This window comes from Equus przewalskii, chromosome 22 (genome assembly GCF_037783145.1).
Source record: "Equus przewalskii isolate Varuska chromosome 22, EquPr2, whole genome shotgun sequence".
Taxonomy (NCBI): Eukaryota; Metazoa; Chordata; class Mammalia; order Perissodactyla; family Equidae; genus Equus; species Equus przewalskii.
In genome coordinates, this window is record NC_091852.1 from 35,566,325 (window position 1) to 35,585,190 (window position 18,866).

General features: G+C 39.5%; 1 protein-coding gene across 7 annotated transcripts in view; it reads left to right on the forward strand.

Annotated features, from left to right (window-relative positions):
* Positions 1-18,866, forward strand: part of SH3GL2 (SH3 domain containing GRB2 like 2, endophilin A1) — a 196,885-nt gene that overhangs the window by 134,914 nt on the left and 43,105 nt on the right. For all 7 annotated transcript variants that reach the window (XM_070589747.1, XM_070589748.1, XM_070589749.1 and 4 more), the window contains one exon: positions 13,763-13,831. In XM_070589747.1, the coding sequence (XP_070445848.1) occupies positions 13,763-13,831 (69 nt within the window). The remainder of the gene's footprint in view (positions 1-13,762; positions 13,832-18,866) is intronic.

Consider the following 18,866-nt stretch of genomic DNA (forward strand, 5'->3'; position numbering starts at 1 on the left):
CATCTGCTCATACATTGCAGGCCGACCGTGTGCCAGGGCTGTGCTAGGCACTGGGAAACAGAGATGAACAAGACCAAAATCACTGCCTTCCAGGACCTCTGAGACATTGCAGAGACATTCAGATAGATGATATAGTACAAAATACAATCTAACAAGTGGGAGTAGAGAGGGGTCGGGACATCTTTACAAGGGGAGGGTACAATGCACCTGGTGACAATATGGTTCAGTAGGCATATAAGCAAAGGAAGGAAGTTACAGATTTACTATTGAAGGACAGTAAAACCTAATTGATTGCAATCAGTTCTTGTTAATTACTAAGAAAATGTTTAAAAACAATTTTAGCAATATAAAGAGTTATGGAAAGCAAGTTTAAAAATTTTAAAGAATTTTTGCACGTTGAAATATCATCTGATGCTACGGATTGATGTCTATTGATTACAGCTACCCTAGTCAAACCTTTCCTGGGAAATAGAAGTTTTAATGAGTATGGGAATCAGGCGACCTGGGTTTCAGTCCTGTCTCTGGTGCAACCTGGCTGTCTGGCCATAACACATCTGTTCATCTCGCCCCCACTTTCCCAGTGGTTTCTATCTCTGCTCTTTCCCTAGCCTTCAGCACACATAGATACCCATGGGATGGTCTATTACCATCAAACGCACATTTGTTCCTGCAGTGCTTCTCTTCTGATGGGTGACCAGACTTCTCTTTCCTACAGCCCTCACCCCAAATCAGAACTGGAATCTCTTATTTTGCAAAAAAACCCCCCCACCAAAACTCCTATACTGCATAGGCTTATGAATGTATTCCTTTCCTCTCACTCTCTCCTACTTAACCTCTACTCGTTAACTCATTGAACCAGTATACCACAGGACTCTGGTAACAGTTGATTTGATAAGACAACTTAAAAGATCACTTCTGAAAAATGTATTCTCAGTCTAGCATTGTGCGCTGAAATGTAAATCTCAAATTCATCTTTAACTAGTAACAAGTGCCTACAGGCACACCATTTTGCTCTTAAATACCTTCATCTGGAATGATGCCATGTATATTAATGGCCCTCAAACCTTTTATTGGCCTGGATTTTGGAAAGTGTCTCTCTTCCTTCTACCACAAGTTAGTCCTGGATAGAAGCATTTATAAGCCTCCACCTTAAAGTCACCGTGTCCATGATGTCGCCTTGTTACGCTTAGGTAACACTCTGGAGTAATGACGCTAATCCTTTGCATTGGTGAAGTACTTTACAGTTGACGGAGCGCTTACTCAGTTATCTTATATAATCTTCATAATTCCCATGTGACGTAGCTTTTAATTATTCACATGTCAGAAAACTTGAGAGGTAAAATGATTTGCCTGAGGTTATCAAACTAGAAAGTAGCACAAAATTTCCATCAAATTATGAGTGGTTAAACAAAATATATATTAAAAAAACCCCAAAATATAGTATATCTGTACAATGGAGTATTATTCAACCATAAAAAGGAATGAGGTACTGGTGCATGCTACAACATGGATGAGCCTTGAAAACATCATGCTAACTGAAAGAAGCCAGAAACAAAAGACTGCATAATATATGATTCTATTTATATGAAATGTCCAAAGTAGGTAAATCCATAGAGACAGAAAGTAGACTAGTGGTTGCTAGAGGGTGGGACATTGAATGGAGTTGGGGGAGGGGACTGGGAAATGACTGCTAATGGGTACAGGGTTTCTTTTTGGTATGTTGAAACTGCTCAAAAAATAGATTATGGTGATATTCACACAAATCTGTAAATGTACTAAAGATCATTGAACTGTATACTTTAAATGAGCGAACTTTGTGGCATGTAAATTATATCTCAATAAAGTTACAATTTTAATTCATTCTTCTTTTCCCTACATCCCAGAGCTTAAGGACAAGTGACTTAAAAACAGCTGCCACTGGACCCCTGTCTTGGTACATATTTGGCTTCACTTTTCCTCTGTCATAAGAAGAGGTACCCAGCCTCTTCTTGAAAGTCTGTCCCTTCTAAATATTCCTCCTTCTCTACCTCTCGTGTGCCAATTGAACAAATAAGACAGCCTCTCAGAGTCCCTGTATTCACCACCTACTACTCACTAGCAGATGCTGACATTAGCACATTAGTGGGCCCAAGCAGAATTAGAAAGAGAATATTCTTTCCTGTGTCTTCTCCGTATTTTATTTTTTGGCATATTTTCATTAGAGCTTTGCAAGCAGTCAACTCATTTGAGAGCAAGTCTCCCACGTGATTGAAAAGCATTGGGCAGAAACTTGAAAGGAAGCCATTAGTGCCAGTTTGGAATGCTGGAATAGTATTTAGAGCCTGTCCTCAATTTAATGCACAATCTGAGCAACTCTAAGCTTGTTGAAAAGCCAAATGTTTCCCTGTTGTTTATCAAAAGCTATACAGTCATGCTTTACTTAACAATGGGGACATGTTCTGAGAAATGCATCGTTGGCAACTTTGTCATCTTAGAGTGAGTTTCACAAACCTAGATGTTATAGCCTACTACACACCTACGGTACATGGTGCTAATCTTATGGGACCACCATCATAAATGTGGTCCATCATTGATTGAAACGTCATTATGCGGTGCATGACCGTATATGTATTGGTATAAGAATGTGAAATATGACTATTGGGACATGGTTTATTGAGGTAGTAGGAAATGGGATGATAAAGTGAGTAGCTTCTTTCCACACCTTGAAAGCATATTGGGAAAGAAGGAGTCAAGTTAGCTCTTAGAGGGTGTGGGATGTAGTGACGTTACTCTGAGTATGTTCTCCAGCTATTGTAGCAGCCTTTCCTGTTACAGATACCCTGCAGGGGCAAAGGACGCCTGAAGTTCTAATACTAGAAATTGTGGATAAAAAAGCAAACCATGAGCCAGCCCTCATGACCTAGTGGTTCAAGTTCAGCGCTCACCACTTCAGCAGCCCAGGTTCATTTCCTGGTCGCAGAACCACACCACCGATCTGTCAGTTGCCATGCTGTGGTGGGGCTCACATAGAAGAACTAGAATGACTTAAAACTGGAATGTACAACCATGCACTGGGGCTTTGGAAGGGAAACAAAAAAAAAGGAAGAAGATTGGCAGCAGATGTTAGCTTAGAGCAAATATTTCCCTGGAAAAGAAAAAAAAAGCAAACCAGGAATTTATATGATGAGGCAGAGCCTCCACCACGTCTCCTTCTCTGGCTTCAGCATGAGCCTGCAAGGTGTGCGTGTCCAGAGAGTCAGCTGCAGTGCAGGCAGCACACCTCGAAGCTTGGAGTGGAAGCAGAGGATCGTCTGTCACTGCACAGCCTTGTCAGGCAGTGACGGCCTGCTTAGCATTCAGGAAGTTCTGCCCAGGATTATAAATGAATCTCTCTATATATCTGCCCTGTCACTAAGGTGCTTTAAAAATGTTTGGTTTGAATGATGGAATTTCTGCAGATAGGAGTTATCAAACTTGGTATCTCAGGCAGGGATCCATCTTTCTGAGTTTTGTTTGGTTATTATTTGTTCCTAAGTTTAATTCTTTTGTCAGCAAGTCAGTGATTTTCTCTGTAAGATGGTGGATCTGGTATCTCCTCATTGAATGCCAAGTGGTTGTCCGTCCACTTTCATAACTATCTCTGAAGTCTCTTCATATTTCTTCCTTATTGTTATATAAGGTAAAGCTTATGATTTATTACTGCATCTGTGAGCATGGTGCTAGCTTCCTTTGGCTTAGGAAAGGAAGAGCATGTACCTCAGGATAGAGCTTGGCTGCCACATTTGGTGACATAAAATGCTATATGGAGAACTGAATATATTGATGTGTGAAATACTTGTAGGAAGTCTCTCATATGTTTTCAAATACCCATTGGTGTGCAGTCGGTCCCTGATGCTTGCTTTCTTCAAAGCAGAAGTACCTACCTTGAAGGGATGGAGGAGGGCTGTCCAAGCACAAGCTTTAGTGATGGAAATGGAGCGTATTCTGAGCTGCCTGCCCTGCAGCTGGGACCCAACAACTGTCACTTACTCTACTTTTCATGAGCATTTCCTACAGTTCTGAATGGTATTTCTATAGGCACAAATTGAGATGGAAGAAATTCTATATACAAAAAGATGAGGATGATTCCTGGTGTCTGATACCTGGTGTCCTTTAGATTACGTGTACTTTGCCTTGGCCCCATTGTATTAGCCTACAATATATACATCATGGATTGCAGGATCACAGAGCTATCAGACTCTTGAATTCTAATGGCTCTTGGAATGATTGTTTTAACTACCACCCCACCACCACCTCCATGTCCATCCTCTGGGCTTGCTTACACTCATTTGAGAAATTGCTTCCTTGGTTTCTTTGATCCTTCTCTTTCTTGATTCTCCCTCTACTTTGTTTTTTTCTTGGTCTTTTTTGTTAGTTTTTTCCCTCCTCTATGGCCCTTAATTGTTGGTGATGCTCAGTGTTCCTTCCTTGACCCATAACTGCTCTCTGAATATGTGGTCTCCCTGAGCAATCTCCCTGGGCAATGCTTTTCCGATTTTAAAAATCAAACATCTAGCGCTGACTCCATATATGTCTCTCTTGCCCTGACCTCTCCCTTGAAGCTCAGACTGATTGGATATATATACATATATATTGCCTGCTGGACATAGTTACTTGGACTTCAAACCCAGTGGATCTGTACCTGAATTCTGTTCATTTGTATTCATTTGCTGAAGCCTGAAACCTAGGAGTTATCCTAGAATTCTGTGCTTCACTTCTGTATCAAATCGGTCACAAAATCCTGTTTATTTCATGTCCTGAATATTTGCTGAGTCCATCCTTCCTCCCAGAGATCTTGGTTCAAGCCCTCATCTTCCACTTGGATCACTGCAGTAGCATTTTTTTTCAAGTCAATCTTCACTGTGGAATCAGATGATTAAAAATTAGCTGGATCATTCCCCAGCTTAAAACCTGTTATTGGCTGCCCATCAATGCTAAGATGAAATCTAAAGTCTTATGGTAAGCCACTTTGGAAAACATTTTGGCAATTTCTTAAAAAGTTAAATATACACTTTCCACAAGATCCAATGATTCCACTTCTAGGTTTCTACCCAAAAGAAATTAAAACATATGCCTGCACAGACTTCTATGTGAATATTCATGGCAGCATTATTCATGATAGCCCCAAACTGGAAGTAATCCAAATGTCTGTCAACTGGACATTTGAATGAAGAAGAGAAATGTGGCATAACCATGCAATGGAATACTGTTCAGCTATAAAAACTGAACTACAGATAGATGTAACAACATGGATGAATCTCAAATGTTGTATGCTAAGTAAAGAAGCCAGATATTTAAAACTACCTATTGTGTGATTCCACTTATAAGACATTTCTAGAAAAGGTAAAATAAAACTATAGAGATGGAAAGCAGATCAGTGGTTGCCTAAGGATGGGCGTGAGCTTTGATTAAAAATGGACACAGGAACATGTCTTGGGGTGACAGAAGTGTTTAAAACTGGATTGTAGTGATGATTGCACAACTATACAGCTATGTAAATTCACTAAGACTGAAAAAATTAAAAGTAAAACCTAAGATCTTGAGCACAACATGGAAGGCCCACTGCCATTTGATGCTTCGTTCCTTCTGCATGCTCAGTTCTCATCATTCCCTGCCTTATGTTCTGAGCTCTGGAATCACTGAAATATACGTACTTTCCTGCACATACAGTGTTTGTTTTGTTTTCTTTTTGTCATGTAGCATCTAATACCTGAGAAAGCTTCTTCCTATATCTTAGTCTATCCTTCTGGCCCACTTATATTCATTTGAGAATCAGCTGGGCTGCAGGAAGCTTTTCCTAGCCTTGTCTTCTTACCCAGCTAGGGCCAAATTGTCCATCTTAGGCTCTGATGGTAGTCTGTTCTTTAATTTTACATACTCACCCCATTATATTGAAATGATTTGTTTGCCTATCGATATATCCCACCAAACTAAGTTCCCAGAGAGCATGTGCCATGTCTTATTTGCCTGTGAAACCTCCAGTGCTAGCAGAGTTCCTGGTACGTAGTAGGCATTTAAATTGAGTTCTGTTGTATTCATCCCATTAGGTGAATTTAATCTAAAAATTATTTGTTGTGGGTTTTTTTTTTAAATTTTAGAATGCGATTTGATCAAAATAATCTGGGGCAGGGGTGGGAGGTGGAGGGGGATAGGGTTCCCTAGCATTTTCTCTTCAAACACATTGCATGGTATTTTTTCTTTTCCTCCTTTTCCTAATTTATCATCTGCCTTTGGTATACTATAAATAGCATTCCAACAGGTAGAAATTGTATCAGCTAGGGTTCTCCAGAGAAACAGAACCAGTAGAATATGCAGGCAGAATTTCTGCTTCATCAAGGTAACCTGTTTTGTTTGTAAGTCTTTTCTGTTGACTGGGTGAGGCACACTCACATTATCAAGGATAATCTCCATAAAGTCAGCTGATTGTGGATGTCAACCACAGCTGCAGAATATCTTCACAGCAGCACCTAGACTTTAGTTGTTTAAATAATTGGGCACTATTGCCTAGCCAAATTGACACATCAAATTAACCGTAACAGAAATAGGCCTCAAAGTTTTAATTGTAAGGCGTTTTAGAACTCTGCTGGTTATCTAACCACACCCTACCCCTGCCTCATTTTGGATGATGAAACAGAGGCCCAGGGAAGTTTGTGGTTTCAATTCACAAAACAGAAAAGGGCTTCCTAGCAGTTTCTTTTAACAAATGAAAGCAAGGCTACTTACTCTGGCCTTCTCAACTGAGTCATCTGGCATTAGATTCTAGGTGATTCATTAACCAGGACTGAAATCTCAAATGAGTCACTGGTACCTTTTGTTCTCTTGAGTTCTGTTTTTTTCTCAAGGGAATTTATGATGGAGCTTTAAATAGAATTAAAAAAAAAATACTACATGACATAATTCTAGCCCCAAGTTTTTGAGTCTATTTTTAGCAGACACTGTCTTTTTATGTTTTGTTTAATGTCAATGGCTTGTTGCAGTGGACTATGAAAATGTATACATTTTTTCCTATTACCTGGGGCAGGAAACTTTATGTAAATATTATCCCCCCTCTGTTGAACACCCCTGCCTAAATTACCCCTTATCTGGTGAGAAACTAGATTATTTGAGGGAGTTGAAAAATAAAGAAATCGTTAATTGATTTTTATTCTGCACATTTTACATATGTTCTTCTGTTTTCTGGTAGACAACAATAGGATCACTTGCAAATGAAACTTTAGGTGATCGTATAAACGATCTTTCCAGGGAGGGACTGAAACTCTACATAATACCTCTACAATAAATCCTACCTACTCCCTTTGAGAGTGTATGTAAGTAATTTGCCACATAGTCTATAGGAAATTCTCACGTGGGGAAATCGGGCTTAGAAAGTTAGTACTTTTTTTTTTTTTTTTAAGATTTTATTTTTTCCTTTGTCTCCCTAAAGCCCCCCGGTACATAGCTGTATATTCTTCATTGTGGGTCCTTCTAGTTGTGGCATGTGGGACGCTGCCTCAGCGTGGCCCGATGAGCAGTGCCATGTCCGCGCCCAGGATTCGAACCAACGAAACACTGGGCCGCCTCAGTCAGCGCGCGAACTTAACCACTCGGCCACGGGGCCAGCCCCAGAAAGTTAGTACTTTTAACCCAGTGAACCACACCAGAAACAATGAAAACATCATGCAAGTCAATTTCTGCGTTTTCTATACAGTATTTGACAAGAAGCAAGATAGACTGGAAGCTGGGAAAAGGGCCAAGTGCTTAGTTCACCCAAACTCATTTTAAAGTTTTTAGCTCCAGATATTCAAAGAAAATCAGTCTGTATTCTCTTGAATTCTTGAGGGGAAAATTACTAGTTTCTATATTATATAAGAGGGAACTTCCCACTTTTCTTCAATATACATATTCTACTTGATAGTAAGATAGAGTCAATGAACTCAGTTTAGATAGATGAAAACGCATTTACTCATTTTCTAAGAAAACCTGAAGTTTCTGGATGGGGAAAAATATATATTTCTTGAAATCCACTTTAAAAACATCATGGCATTTAAGCATTCCAAGTTAATGACAGTTGAGAAAAACTAGTGTGAAACTTGTATCCCATGAAGTGAATCCGCCCTGCCTTTCATACATGGGAATGCCGCCATCTGGAAAAACAAGACTTACTTATATTTAGCCAAATACCAGGAAAATACTGCTGTGATTGTGACTCTCCTGTTTCCTTCTGAATACTTGATATATCATTAAGTATTATCATTATAATTTTTATTTTTAAGTACTATACTAATGAATAATGATTAAAGAACTTTCATGAAGAGTCAGACTGTGGGCTTCTTTTATTTATCATCATAGGTGACACCTTTCTACAAATCTTGGGAAAACAGTACAGCGTCCTATGGGGGTAGTTATTATAACTTCTTTCTAAAGAACTTGTACATCGAGTAATGTTGTTCTTTCATGCATTTAAAAAACCTCTACACTTAGAATGGTTTTGTCAAATGTAAGACAGCGACTTAAAATTCCACCTTTCATGTGAGTAAGGGCACTTATTAAGGCATAATAAACCCTTATGTTAATAATGATTTTTGAGTGTTTACAAAGTGCTCTTACATGTGTATGCTAATTTAATTCTCAAAAAATCCAGTAGTAGATGATATTGGCTTTCATTTCTTAGGTGAAGAAACTAAGGCACTAAGAGGTTATGCATTTTCTCTTTCACACAGCTATTTAATGTCATTGTCAGAGCTGGAATTCATATCTTTTGATTCTAAATACAGTTGTTTTTAAGCTTTACCTCAAGTGGCTCTCATTGACTTAATTAATTGTCAGTGAGATTTCATTATACATGTAAATAATTTGGTGGATTGTTCCATGGTGCAGATGGGCAGGATAATGTATGAGTTCTACTTTTTGCTCTTAGCAAACTAGCTGTGCTTAACTTATGGAATGTTAATTAAAGTAATTCTGCTTTTGTTTTCTTTTTTTGTGAGGAAGATTCTCCCTAAGCTGACATCTGCTGCCAGTCCTCCTCTTTTTTTTTTTTTTTTTTTTGCTTGAGGAAGATTAGCCCCAAGCCAACATCTGTGTCAGTCTTCCTGCACTTTGTATGTGGGACGCCTCCACAGCATGGCTGATGAGTAGAGTAGGTCTGCACCCAGGATCCAAACCCATGAACCCAGGCTGCCCAAGTGGAGCACATGGAACTTTACTCAGCCATGGGGTGGCCCCATAAAGTAATTCTGTTTTAATTATGAGTAAACACATAGTGCACTACTTAAAATTATTTTCGATGACTTTTTGTGTGTGTGTGAGGAGCATTGGCCCTGAGCTAACATCTGTTGCCAATCTTCCTCTCTTTGTGGAGGAAGATTATTGCTGAGCTGACATCTGTGCCAGTCTTCCTCTGTTTTATGTGGGATGCTGCCACAGTGTGGCTTGACAAGCAGTGCTGGTCAGTGCCTGGGATCTGAACCCATGAACCCTGGGCCACCAAAGTGGAGTACATGAACTTAACCACTATGCCACTGGGCTAGTCCCTTTCAATGATATTTTAAAGAGCACTTTGCAAAAGTATTATGTTGACTTTCTATCATATGTGTGTGGGTATAGATAACACACACAAACGTGTTTGCCCACATGTATGTTTATATACATGCATATGTGCATCTACATATAAACTAAAATACATATATATTTAGAATCAATATTAATGCCAAGAATGTATATCATTAATACTAATTGTAATTGTACTAAAAGTAATTGGGTGTATAAACGTAGAATGGGTACAATTAAGAGAGAATTTTCTTTAACCTTGGCTATCATAGTTTGTTGAGTTTTCTAATTTTTTACCTGTTGCTGATGCAGAAAAAGATATTACACTTTAGAGGGGAGATTAAACTCTCAGAAAAAAGATACAGAACTAGTGTTAACTCATTATTTATGTGCAATTTTTGGTCTTAGAATTGAAATACTTTTTTTGGAACTGCTAAGTGTTTGCTCTGCAAGCACTATATATATTGGGTACTGCAGTCTCAGATGTTTTCAAACAAAGAAGATGTGATATGATTCCTGCCGTTAGTATCTTACAATTCAGGTGAGCAAAGATCCTCGGCAATTTTACTCATCAGGTGATTAGTTCCAGGTAGTTGAACAGATGTTGTGTTTCATTAAGAGTGCAAAGGAAGTGTAATAACTTCCAGCTAGGGTTGCCAGTCAGGATGATGGAGGTTTAATCGGGGTGGGCATTTTAGATAATTGGTAGGATTGAAAAAATATAAAAGGGAAATAGGTCCAAGTATAAGGCAGAGGAAATAAACACAGTATGTTTGGTGGATGGTAAGAAACTTGGCTTTGTATGATGACTAATAGGAGATAAAGCTGAACAAAGAGAAGTTCGGAGGTAAATAATTTTGCAGGTGTGCGGGGTTTGAATGAATTTGGTCTTAAGTCTGTTGAATTTCACTGATGTGATTTTTCAAGGAGACCTTTATGAAAGACTCTTGGAGATACAGTAGTTGGATCTTTAGCAAATGAAATACAATGCGAGGAAAAATCAGAGCTGCAACTAGAGGATGGAGTGTCTTTTGCCTAGAGGTGACAATTAATGCGGGGGAGGATGAGTCACTGTTGGAAAGCAGTGCAGCATCCTTTGGGCTGTGAACAGTGGTCATTCATTTAAGCTGTCTCTTGCTGCTGGTTCCCTTGACATTTTTCTTGTTTGGTATATGGAGAAAAATGGCATGAGACAATACTAGTGCAGACTCAGAATTAAGACTTTTAATTTAAAATATGAGTTGACGGTATTATTTATTTTCGTTTTTTGAAAAGTTAGGCCTTTTGAAAGACCATCCCAGAGTGAGGTGATCAGTCTTATTTGCCTCACTTTATGCCTCCTCTCAGTCATCTTAACATTAATATTTACGAAAGTACTTTGTAGTTCAGTTTCACAAATCTTTACTGAGTACCTGTTGTGAGGAATACAATGCAGAATAAGAAAGAGGAAGGGGACATTTTTGGTTTGATTGGAATTCAGAGTATATGGAGAAGGCAACAGAAGCTGAGATTAGAAGCATAACCTCTCAGTGTTGTGCTCAGTGGATACAGTTGAGGATTTTGAACAGAGGAGATCTTTTTAGATGGTACAGGGAGCATATTGGCTCATTTTTACTGTTTTGTGTGATTCAAATAACTTTTGCTGATGGTCATTTAAATAGGGGATCAGTTTCTCAAATGGCAAGCATCTTAGCCGAAGTATACCAAACAGCGTCAGAAAATACTCAATACTGTGAATTCTTGGTTTCAGGAATCACTTCACTGGAAAATAGTAGGGCAAAACTATTCTTAAACAAATGGTGTTAAGTGAGGAAAACAAAACTCATTATTGGCCAGATGGGCTCAGGGAGCCTGTATTCCTCTCCTTGACTCTTAGGCATAAAACGATAGAAGTTTTAGTAATATTTTTTAAAGACCAGGAGGAGAAGATACTGGGCATACTCCCAAGGAATGAGTCACTTGTTATTTAGCCCACTGTTTAGTTCACTGCCTTCGTATTTAGATCCTTTTTGACTTGAAAAAAAAATAGCCCAGAGAACAATGTAGATCTCATTTCGAATACTCTTTTTTTCCAAGAATCAAGTTAGATAAGAAATTTTTTTGTCAACCAACCAATCAGGCCAGTACCAGTATCTACCTCTTAGCCTCATTCACTGTGTTTGGTGAACTGTTTCTCTCAGAGCAGCTGAAATGTCAGCTTTTGTTGGGAAGAGGAAGAGAGATTCATATTCTCTCTCTCTCTCTCTCTCTCACAACACACACACACACACACACAGTATTTAAACCAAATAGTTAAAGCCAATGGACTGATGAGTTGACCTCAATGTGAGTTACCAGGACTAGTTCTAAATTATTAATGGATGAAGTGATCCCATTTGGTATCCCATTTGAGATAGTGAGCCAGTGACTCTGATGCTAACCTGTTAATGGATGCAAAAAGGAGGAAAACTAAGATCACTCTCAGTTGAGCAATATGGAATTGAAAGTGTGATATAAGCCCTTGTGCTTTTGATGAGGGCTGTGTTTTATTCCCTAGAGATGGTCAAAGTGTGATTAACCCAAGTTTACCAGGATTCTCTAACGTTTCTATAAATGGAGACATTTCTCAGCTACCTGTTTTATGTGACAATTTTGCAAATAAAAATTAAATATCTTGTTCAGAGGTCATGGAAATGGTCTATCTATAATGATCCTCTGTGACTAAAATGGGACCTTGAGATATAGTGAGTTCCCTGACATCGGAGGTACTCAGCTAGAACAGAGAGACAGTTGATTTGGGGATGTGTAGTATATTTCTTTATTGTGTAGGAATTTGACTAGATTAGAGTTTCCCAGCCCAAATTTAACTAAAAACCACATACTTCAATAATAAGACATGAAGGGTGAAAATAAGAGCTAAAACTGCCATCTCTGAGTGAAGTGAAAGGGAGGGAATCAGTGTGAAAATCTTAGTAAAAATTTGGTTGTAGGGAAAATTTGATAACCTTTAAGTTCCTGATTTTCTATAACATAAACATTTCTGAATATGCAGGTCAGCTCAGTGGCACTTGGAATCCCACTAGGACATTCTAAACTGAATTATGGAGCTTCGCTGTCCCCACTTCTGATTTGATAAACGTCTTCAGGAAAAGAGGCTGAGAAGCTGACTGCTGGGCCAAGGTCACAGTTGGTGCAGGCATTTGATTAGGTCATAGTGATGCCTGAGATAGCCTGGGTCTGTGCAGACTGTTGACGTAGTTGATAGCCAGCATCACCCAGGACACAGGTTAAATGAGAGAGCTGATGTCAGGGACCAAGGATTAAGGCCCTGAATCTACCTCGGGCCATCTGAATCCTAGTGGAACTTCAGGCAGAGGAGGCCAGCACCACGGACAGCTCTTCAAAGCTGTGTTTGGCATGCAAAGCCTAGGGTTTAGCTTGGGAAAATTGTGTTGAGGTTCTGGTTCTACTTCTTCCTAGCTAAAGGTCTCTACTATGGATAGCTAATTTTAATTTATGCACCCTTGGTTTTCTGATTTGCAACATAAGAATAATATCTTATCTACATAGTTCTTGTGTTTACACATATTAGATAATAAATTGCAAGTGAATGTGTCAGTTATACAAATTAAAGATGTTAATGTTGTTTTTATTAAATTTAATAGATAGATAGATAGAGGGATTGTCTTATGTATATAAAGATGTAGACAGCTACAGGCAGCTTTATAAGACTGTTATTCAGGTTCTTTTATCTGAAGATCAGCTGGGCTGATTTTTTTCTTACCAGTTTGATAGATGCTTGTGATTATTTGTTCAGTTGCCTGTTAAGGAATAGATTGAAGAAGTAGCAATTTTCTGCCTAGGTAGCATTTTAGATCCATTATCAGAGGGAAATGATTATTGTATGATGCTGTTGTCCCTCAGAACTTCCAAAAGGAAAATGTTAGTGATTAGATAGTTATATAATGATTTATATAATAGAGAGAGCACTGGGGTTGAAATCAGAAGATACAAGTTTGAATTCTTGCTTCAATACCTACCAGGTACATGGCCTTTGGTAAGTGTTGAAACCTTCTTAGCCACAGTTTCCTCTTATGAAAATGAGACTGCCCACCCATGTCGGGGAATGGTTGTGAGATTATATTAGATGATGTTTGTGAAAGTGCTTAAAACTTGTAACATATTTTTAAAAGAAATTTTATTTCTAATAATTCTCTTTTTTGGCTATTTTCTACAGAAAGTGAGTGAGAAGGTTGGAGGAGCTGAAGGAACCAAGCTAGATGATGACTTCAAGGAGATGGAGCGGGTAAGTCTTCACTACTTAGGGTTCCCTTTGACATAAAACTGCCCAACTAACTAGGAGGAGGGAGACATGGGAGGGAAACTGTTCTCCACTGGTACCTGAGAATACATTTTATTATTCTTAAAAATACTCTCCTTTGAGTGCGTATTTTAAAACAGAAAATGGAAAGTTTCCTGTCTTGCCTTTGTACTATCCTGAGAACTAAGCCTCAACAAAGGCAAAATGTTATAATGTACTTTTCCTGGTGGATTTTATCACCACTTTTTAAAATAGGGACCATGTGGAGCTGGTGTTTGAATTGGGATGAGGTGGAAAGAGGACAAGGTGGGGAATGATGTCCCCTACTTGTCTTTTGTAGCAAAGTAGCTAAAGCTACTTTTGCTCTTTGCATGAAGAGTCAAAGAAAATTCCTGGATACTTTCTGCCTTGTCTCTTTCAGTTTTTCTTCTGATGAATTCATTGATGAATTCAGTAAGTTCTCGTTTTGTGCCTCCTCTGAGCCAGGCAAGAAGTATATGGCAGTGAACAGGACAAGGTTCCTGACTGCATGAAGTTCACAGCCTGGTGGGGAAGGCACACTTTAGACAAATACTGACCAGTGTGGCAAGGGTAACGAAACATACGCTAGAGAAGCTTGAAAGAGAGGAAACTCACCCACACAGGGTGGTCAGGGAAGATTCTCATGATGAAAGTGAAGATGCGGAGGATGAGTAGGAGTTAGCAGAGCCTAGTGTGTTTATAGAAAGGAAACAGCAAGCAAGAGAGAATGGGACACATTTGAGTTCCTGAAAAGAAGGTGATTTGCCAAGAGACAGCAGTTTTGTAAAATGAGACTGTGTGGTGTGTACCTACATGATCATTCTAACTAAATTCACTGATAGGATAGGTACCCACTGGAGAGGAGATTGAATACAAGGGTCCTGAGTCCCAACCAGAAGTCTGGCATGGAATGCCTGGCAGCCACTTGCCCCCACTGGACCGAAGTCTGCATTGGTTCCTATTTCGCATCTCTGGACAGTTGTAAATACCACCTGATTTTCGGTCAAAGCTGGTAGCCACTGTTGTTCATAGTTTCTAGTGCCTATCCTTCTACAGCATCAGAGTCTCCAGACATTGACACATCTGCCCAGAATGACTTGACTTTGATTCCTCCACTCTCTGTGATTTTGGAGTTCCACACTCCTCTTTATGAGCAGCCCTGTGGTCTGTTAATTTGTACCAGCCTCTGTCTATACGCAGTCTTCCCTAGCTCCCCCTTATCCTTTGATGTTTACCCCCAACCTGGAGGAAATTTTTTGTATGGCACATGGCGTGTGCCATGTCATTAATGACAGATTAGGCACATATTTAGGGATTTAGAGCTAAGGAGTCAGAGTTTGAGTCCTGCTTTTAGCATCTGTCAAGACTAACGGTAATAAACTAGGTAGGTTACTGCCTAAGCTAAGACAGACTTTCTGTTTCTTAAATAAGACTAAAAAGAATAGGAAATTTGGAGAACAGAGTAGAGTTTATCACTGAACAAGTAATTAAGCCTTTGAATCCATGACAATCTTGCAGACTAATTGGAATAAAAGAGGATCTTGCAAGTGTTTTACTTCAGGCAAAGACCCACAGGCATCCCTCTGAGTCTAAAGGCAAGGTTTATTTCTTCTATTTTCTAGAAAATAATGAGTTCTGAAGTTTCTCTTTCAAAATCTAAATATTCCTTCAATAAAGAAAACTTTTGCTGATTATTTGAAGAACACACCTATGGCTGTGTATTTGGGTTTATATTTAAGTAAACTGAAAGATTTAGATTTCAGGACAGTGTGGAAATTATTTTATTTCATTTTATTCCAAACAGCTTTTGTCCTATCTGTGGCTCTATTGCAAATTTTTCATTCCCTACCCATGCTAAATTTGCATTAAATTTAAAGATTTCTGGGGTAATTGGAAAGCATGTGCTTTGGATTTAGAGTCTCAAAATCTTTTCTTTCCTGTTCATTTATTACTCACAAAAATATTTTAGCTCAATGTTGCCAAGCCTACAGAAGAATCACCTTTCCACAGTTGGTTTTCTGATCATCAAGCATTTGGGATAGAGAGACCTTTGTTAGCTGTGTTCTCAGAGGTGCAATTAGACAACAAAATGAAATAAATTAGAGGTTTGCATCAAGCAGCCCTCCTGGGAGAGAGAAGTGGGTATTCTTAGAGGTGGTTTCTCTAATCAGCCACCCCCCCCCGCTCTCCTGCTGAGATGCAGTGAGGTCTCTTAGCCCTGGCAGCCTTCCCCTCCCAGAGCTGATTGGGTGGGATCCTGTGGCTGTGTTGTCTCTGCAGGAACCCTGCCCATTAGCTGTCTCCCCTCCTAAGTGCTGTGCTCACAATTGTTTCTGTGTTAGTTTTAAAAGGTATCTGTTGCTTACAAGCTTTATTAAACACAGACTAAATTTCTCACCATGGTTCAGACATTGTATGAATTTGTTCTTTGAAAAGATGCAGATTTTTTTGTCAAGCGGAAGTTAGGGGACCTCTGGTTCCTTCTCAAGTTTTCATCAGTTGCCGCAGTGATTCTGTATTTTTTGTGTGTAGTTACATTCATTTGCTCACATGGAATATCTATAGATGCCTCCACGTGCCAGGCATTGTGCTGGGCACCAGGAATGCAAAGATGATTAAGGCATAGTTCCTGCCTTCAAGGAGCTTCCAGTGTTGATGGAAGAAAGCAGCACATAAATTAGTGCTTACAGGACTGCAGACTCACATGGCACTTGCTGTCCTGGGGATGATTCTCATGGAAGAACTAACACAGGTTGAGTTGATCAGTGGAAGCTTCCTAGAGGAGAGTGTGCCTGAGCTAAACCCTGAAATTTCCTCCTGTTCCTGCATACGTGGCTAATGCAGAAGTCCAAACCAAGAGGTGCAGTGTCTCTCATTGCAGCCTGAAGAGTATCCTGGGAAATCCCTTCTATTGAAACCGGAGGTGTTCTAAGGTTGGAAACATGGCTATAGACCAATTTAATGAGAATGAAATTCTTCTGAAGGGCCAGCCTCAAGTTTTAAGAAAACCAAGATGTTGGGAAAGAACAGAAAGAATGCCATTCCATATGAGAGTGAGAAACAGTGGGTTGTTTGCAGGGTGAGGCAGGAGAGAGGCTGATAGGAGAAGTCCATGGTCATTATCTTCATACGCTTAGTTTGTCATGAGTGGAGAGGGGTTTGATCCTTCCATTCAACCCCAAGTGGTAGAACTTGAATTGATGAGTAGAACCTATGGGGAGGTAGCTTCAGGCTCAATATAGGAAAGAACTTTTGGCTGCCAGAGCTGTTGTTGTTTTTCTTTTTTTAAAAAAAGAGCCTTAGGTGTTCTGCATTTCCCATCCCTGCCCATGTTTAAACAGAGGCTCCAACCAGAGTTCCCACTGCAGTGTAAAGCACTCTAGGCATCATCTCTTTTGAATTTTGTGGCAAGAAATTTGTTACTACTGTCACTTTCTAAAAATGTCATTCTTACTTGAATTCTAGTGATTTATCTTGAATGGAAGAGAAAGGAGTCAAGTCCCAGCCAGCGTGCTGAGAGTAACACACATCCTTGAGTGCACCCATGGGCGTCTGTCGTGCCCCTGAATGCCTTATTCCTGGGTGTGGTGGAAAAAGAGAAGATGTGGGTAACTGTACTGAGACACTCAGGCGTAGGTGTAGACATGTAAGATGGGTGAGAGCCCCAAACAAGATGGGCTTTGAAGACATCTCTCTGTTTATCCTGAAATTTAGTGAAGACAAATTTCTTCTCAGCTATGTGTTTACAGTATATTTCCAAACTAATATTCATTAAAGGTAATGCCCAGGAAGATTAGCAAGAAAATACATTGGGGCAATCTCAGCCTAATGCCTTGTTTATTTTTGTTTTCAACACTCTGTTTATTAATCAGGCTTTCTGGGTGCATAAGAAAGCTGCTATAAAGCAGAGCAATTTGGAGACAGGACATTAACTCTTCCAAGTCAGTAGGGAGCTATTTAAAAGCATCATTATTGGACCAGCTCGTATCTTACTGCCAGACAAACTTCCCCAGGATGCTGTTTTCATCATGTCTCTATGACTTGTTTAATTAGGTGTTCTCCTTCAGGGTTCTCATCACTTTAAGTGGATGTGTGGGCATTCTTAATAGGTAGATTTATTAAGAATTTGAAAAGATTTTAGTATTACATTTGTCTTTTTTTTTTTTTTTTTTTTGCTGAGGAAGATTCACCCTGACCTAACATCTGTTGCCAGTCTTCCTCTTTTTTGTTTGTGAGCTGCTGCCACAGCATGGCCATTGACACGTGAGTGGTGTAGGTCTGTGTCTGGGAACTGAACCCTGGCCGCCAAAGTGAAGTGTGCCCAATTTAGTCAGTAGGCCATCAGGGCTGGCCCTCATTTGACGTTTTTAACATTTCTTTTGCATAACCACTGTGAGTTACCCCATATCCAAGTGGGTGCTTGATTCATCTATTTATTTTTGATCACTAAACCCGCAAACTTATCTGTGCTTCACTTTAAGCTGTCTAGTTTTTCTTAAACTCTGCTACTGCATCCCTGTGACAGCCTGTGGTATAATGCAGTATCTGACAGTATGCAGTCATATCTTCCAGTCCTTTCTTGCTCCACGATGGGTGCTGGGTTGTTCATGTGTGCTGCCACCTAAGTTCAGGAAACACTGACTACTCTTTTCTCCACTGGAAAAAGGAATATTCAGATGTGTCAAAACAATAACCCATTCTAGTCAATCCAGTACCTTGCAATTCTCTTGTTTCTTGTCTCTAAAGACTGGGACAGCTGGTGAAATGATCCTTATCATCTGTCAATCCAGCATGGCATAGTGAAAATAGAACCTCAGCCCAGGGGTTGGCAGACTTTTCCTGTAAGTATATTAGGTTTTTGGGCCAGAGTGCGTCTCTGGTCCCTGATCTATCCTCGCCTCTACTGTTGAAGAGCAAAAACACTGCCATTGACAGTGCTTAAATGAATGAGTGTGGTGGTGTTCCAGTCAAATTTGTTTCAGGACACTGGAATTGAATT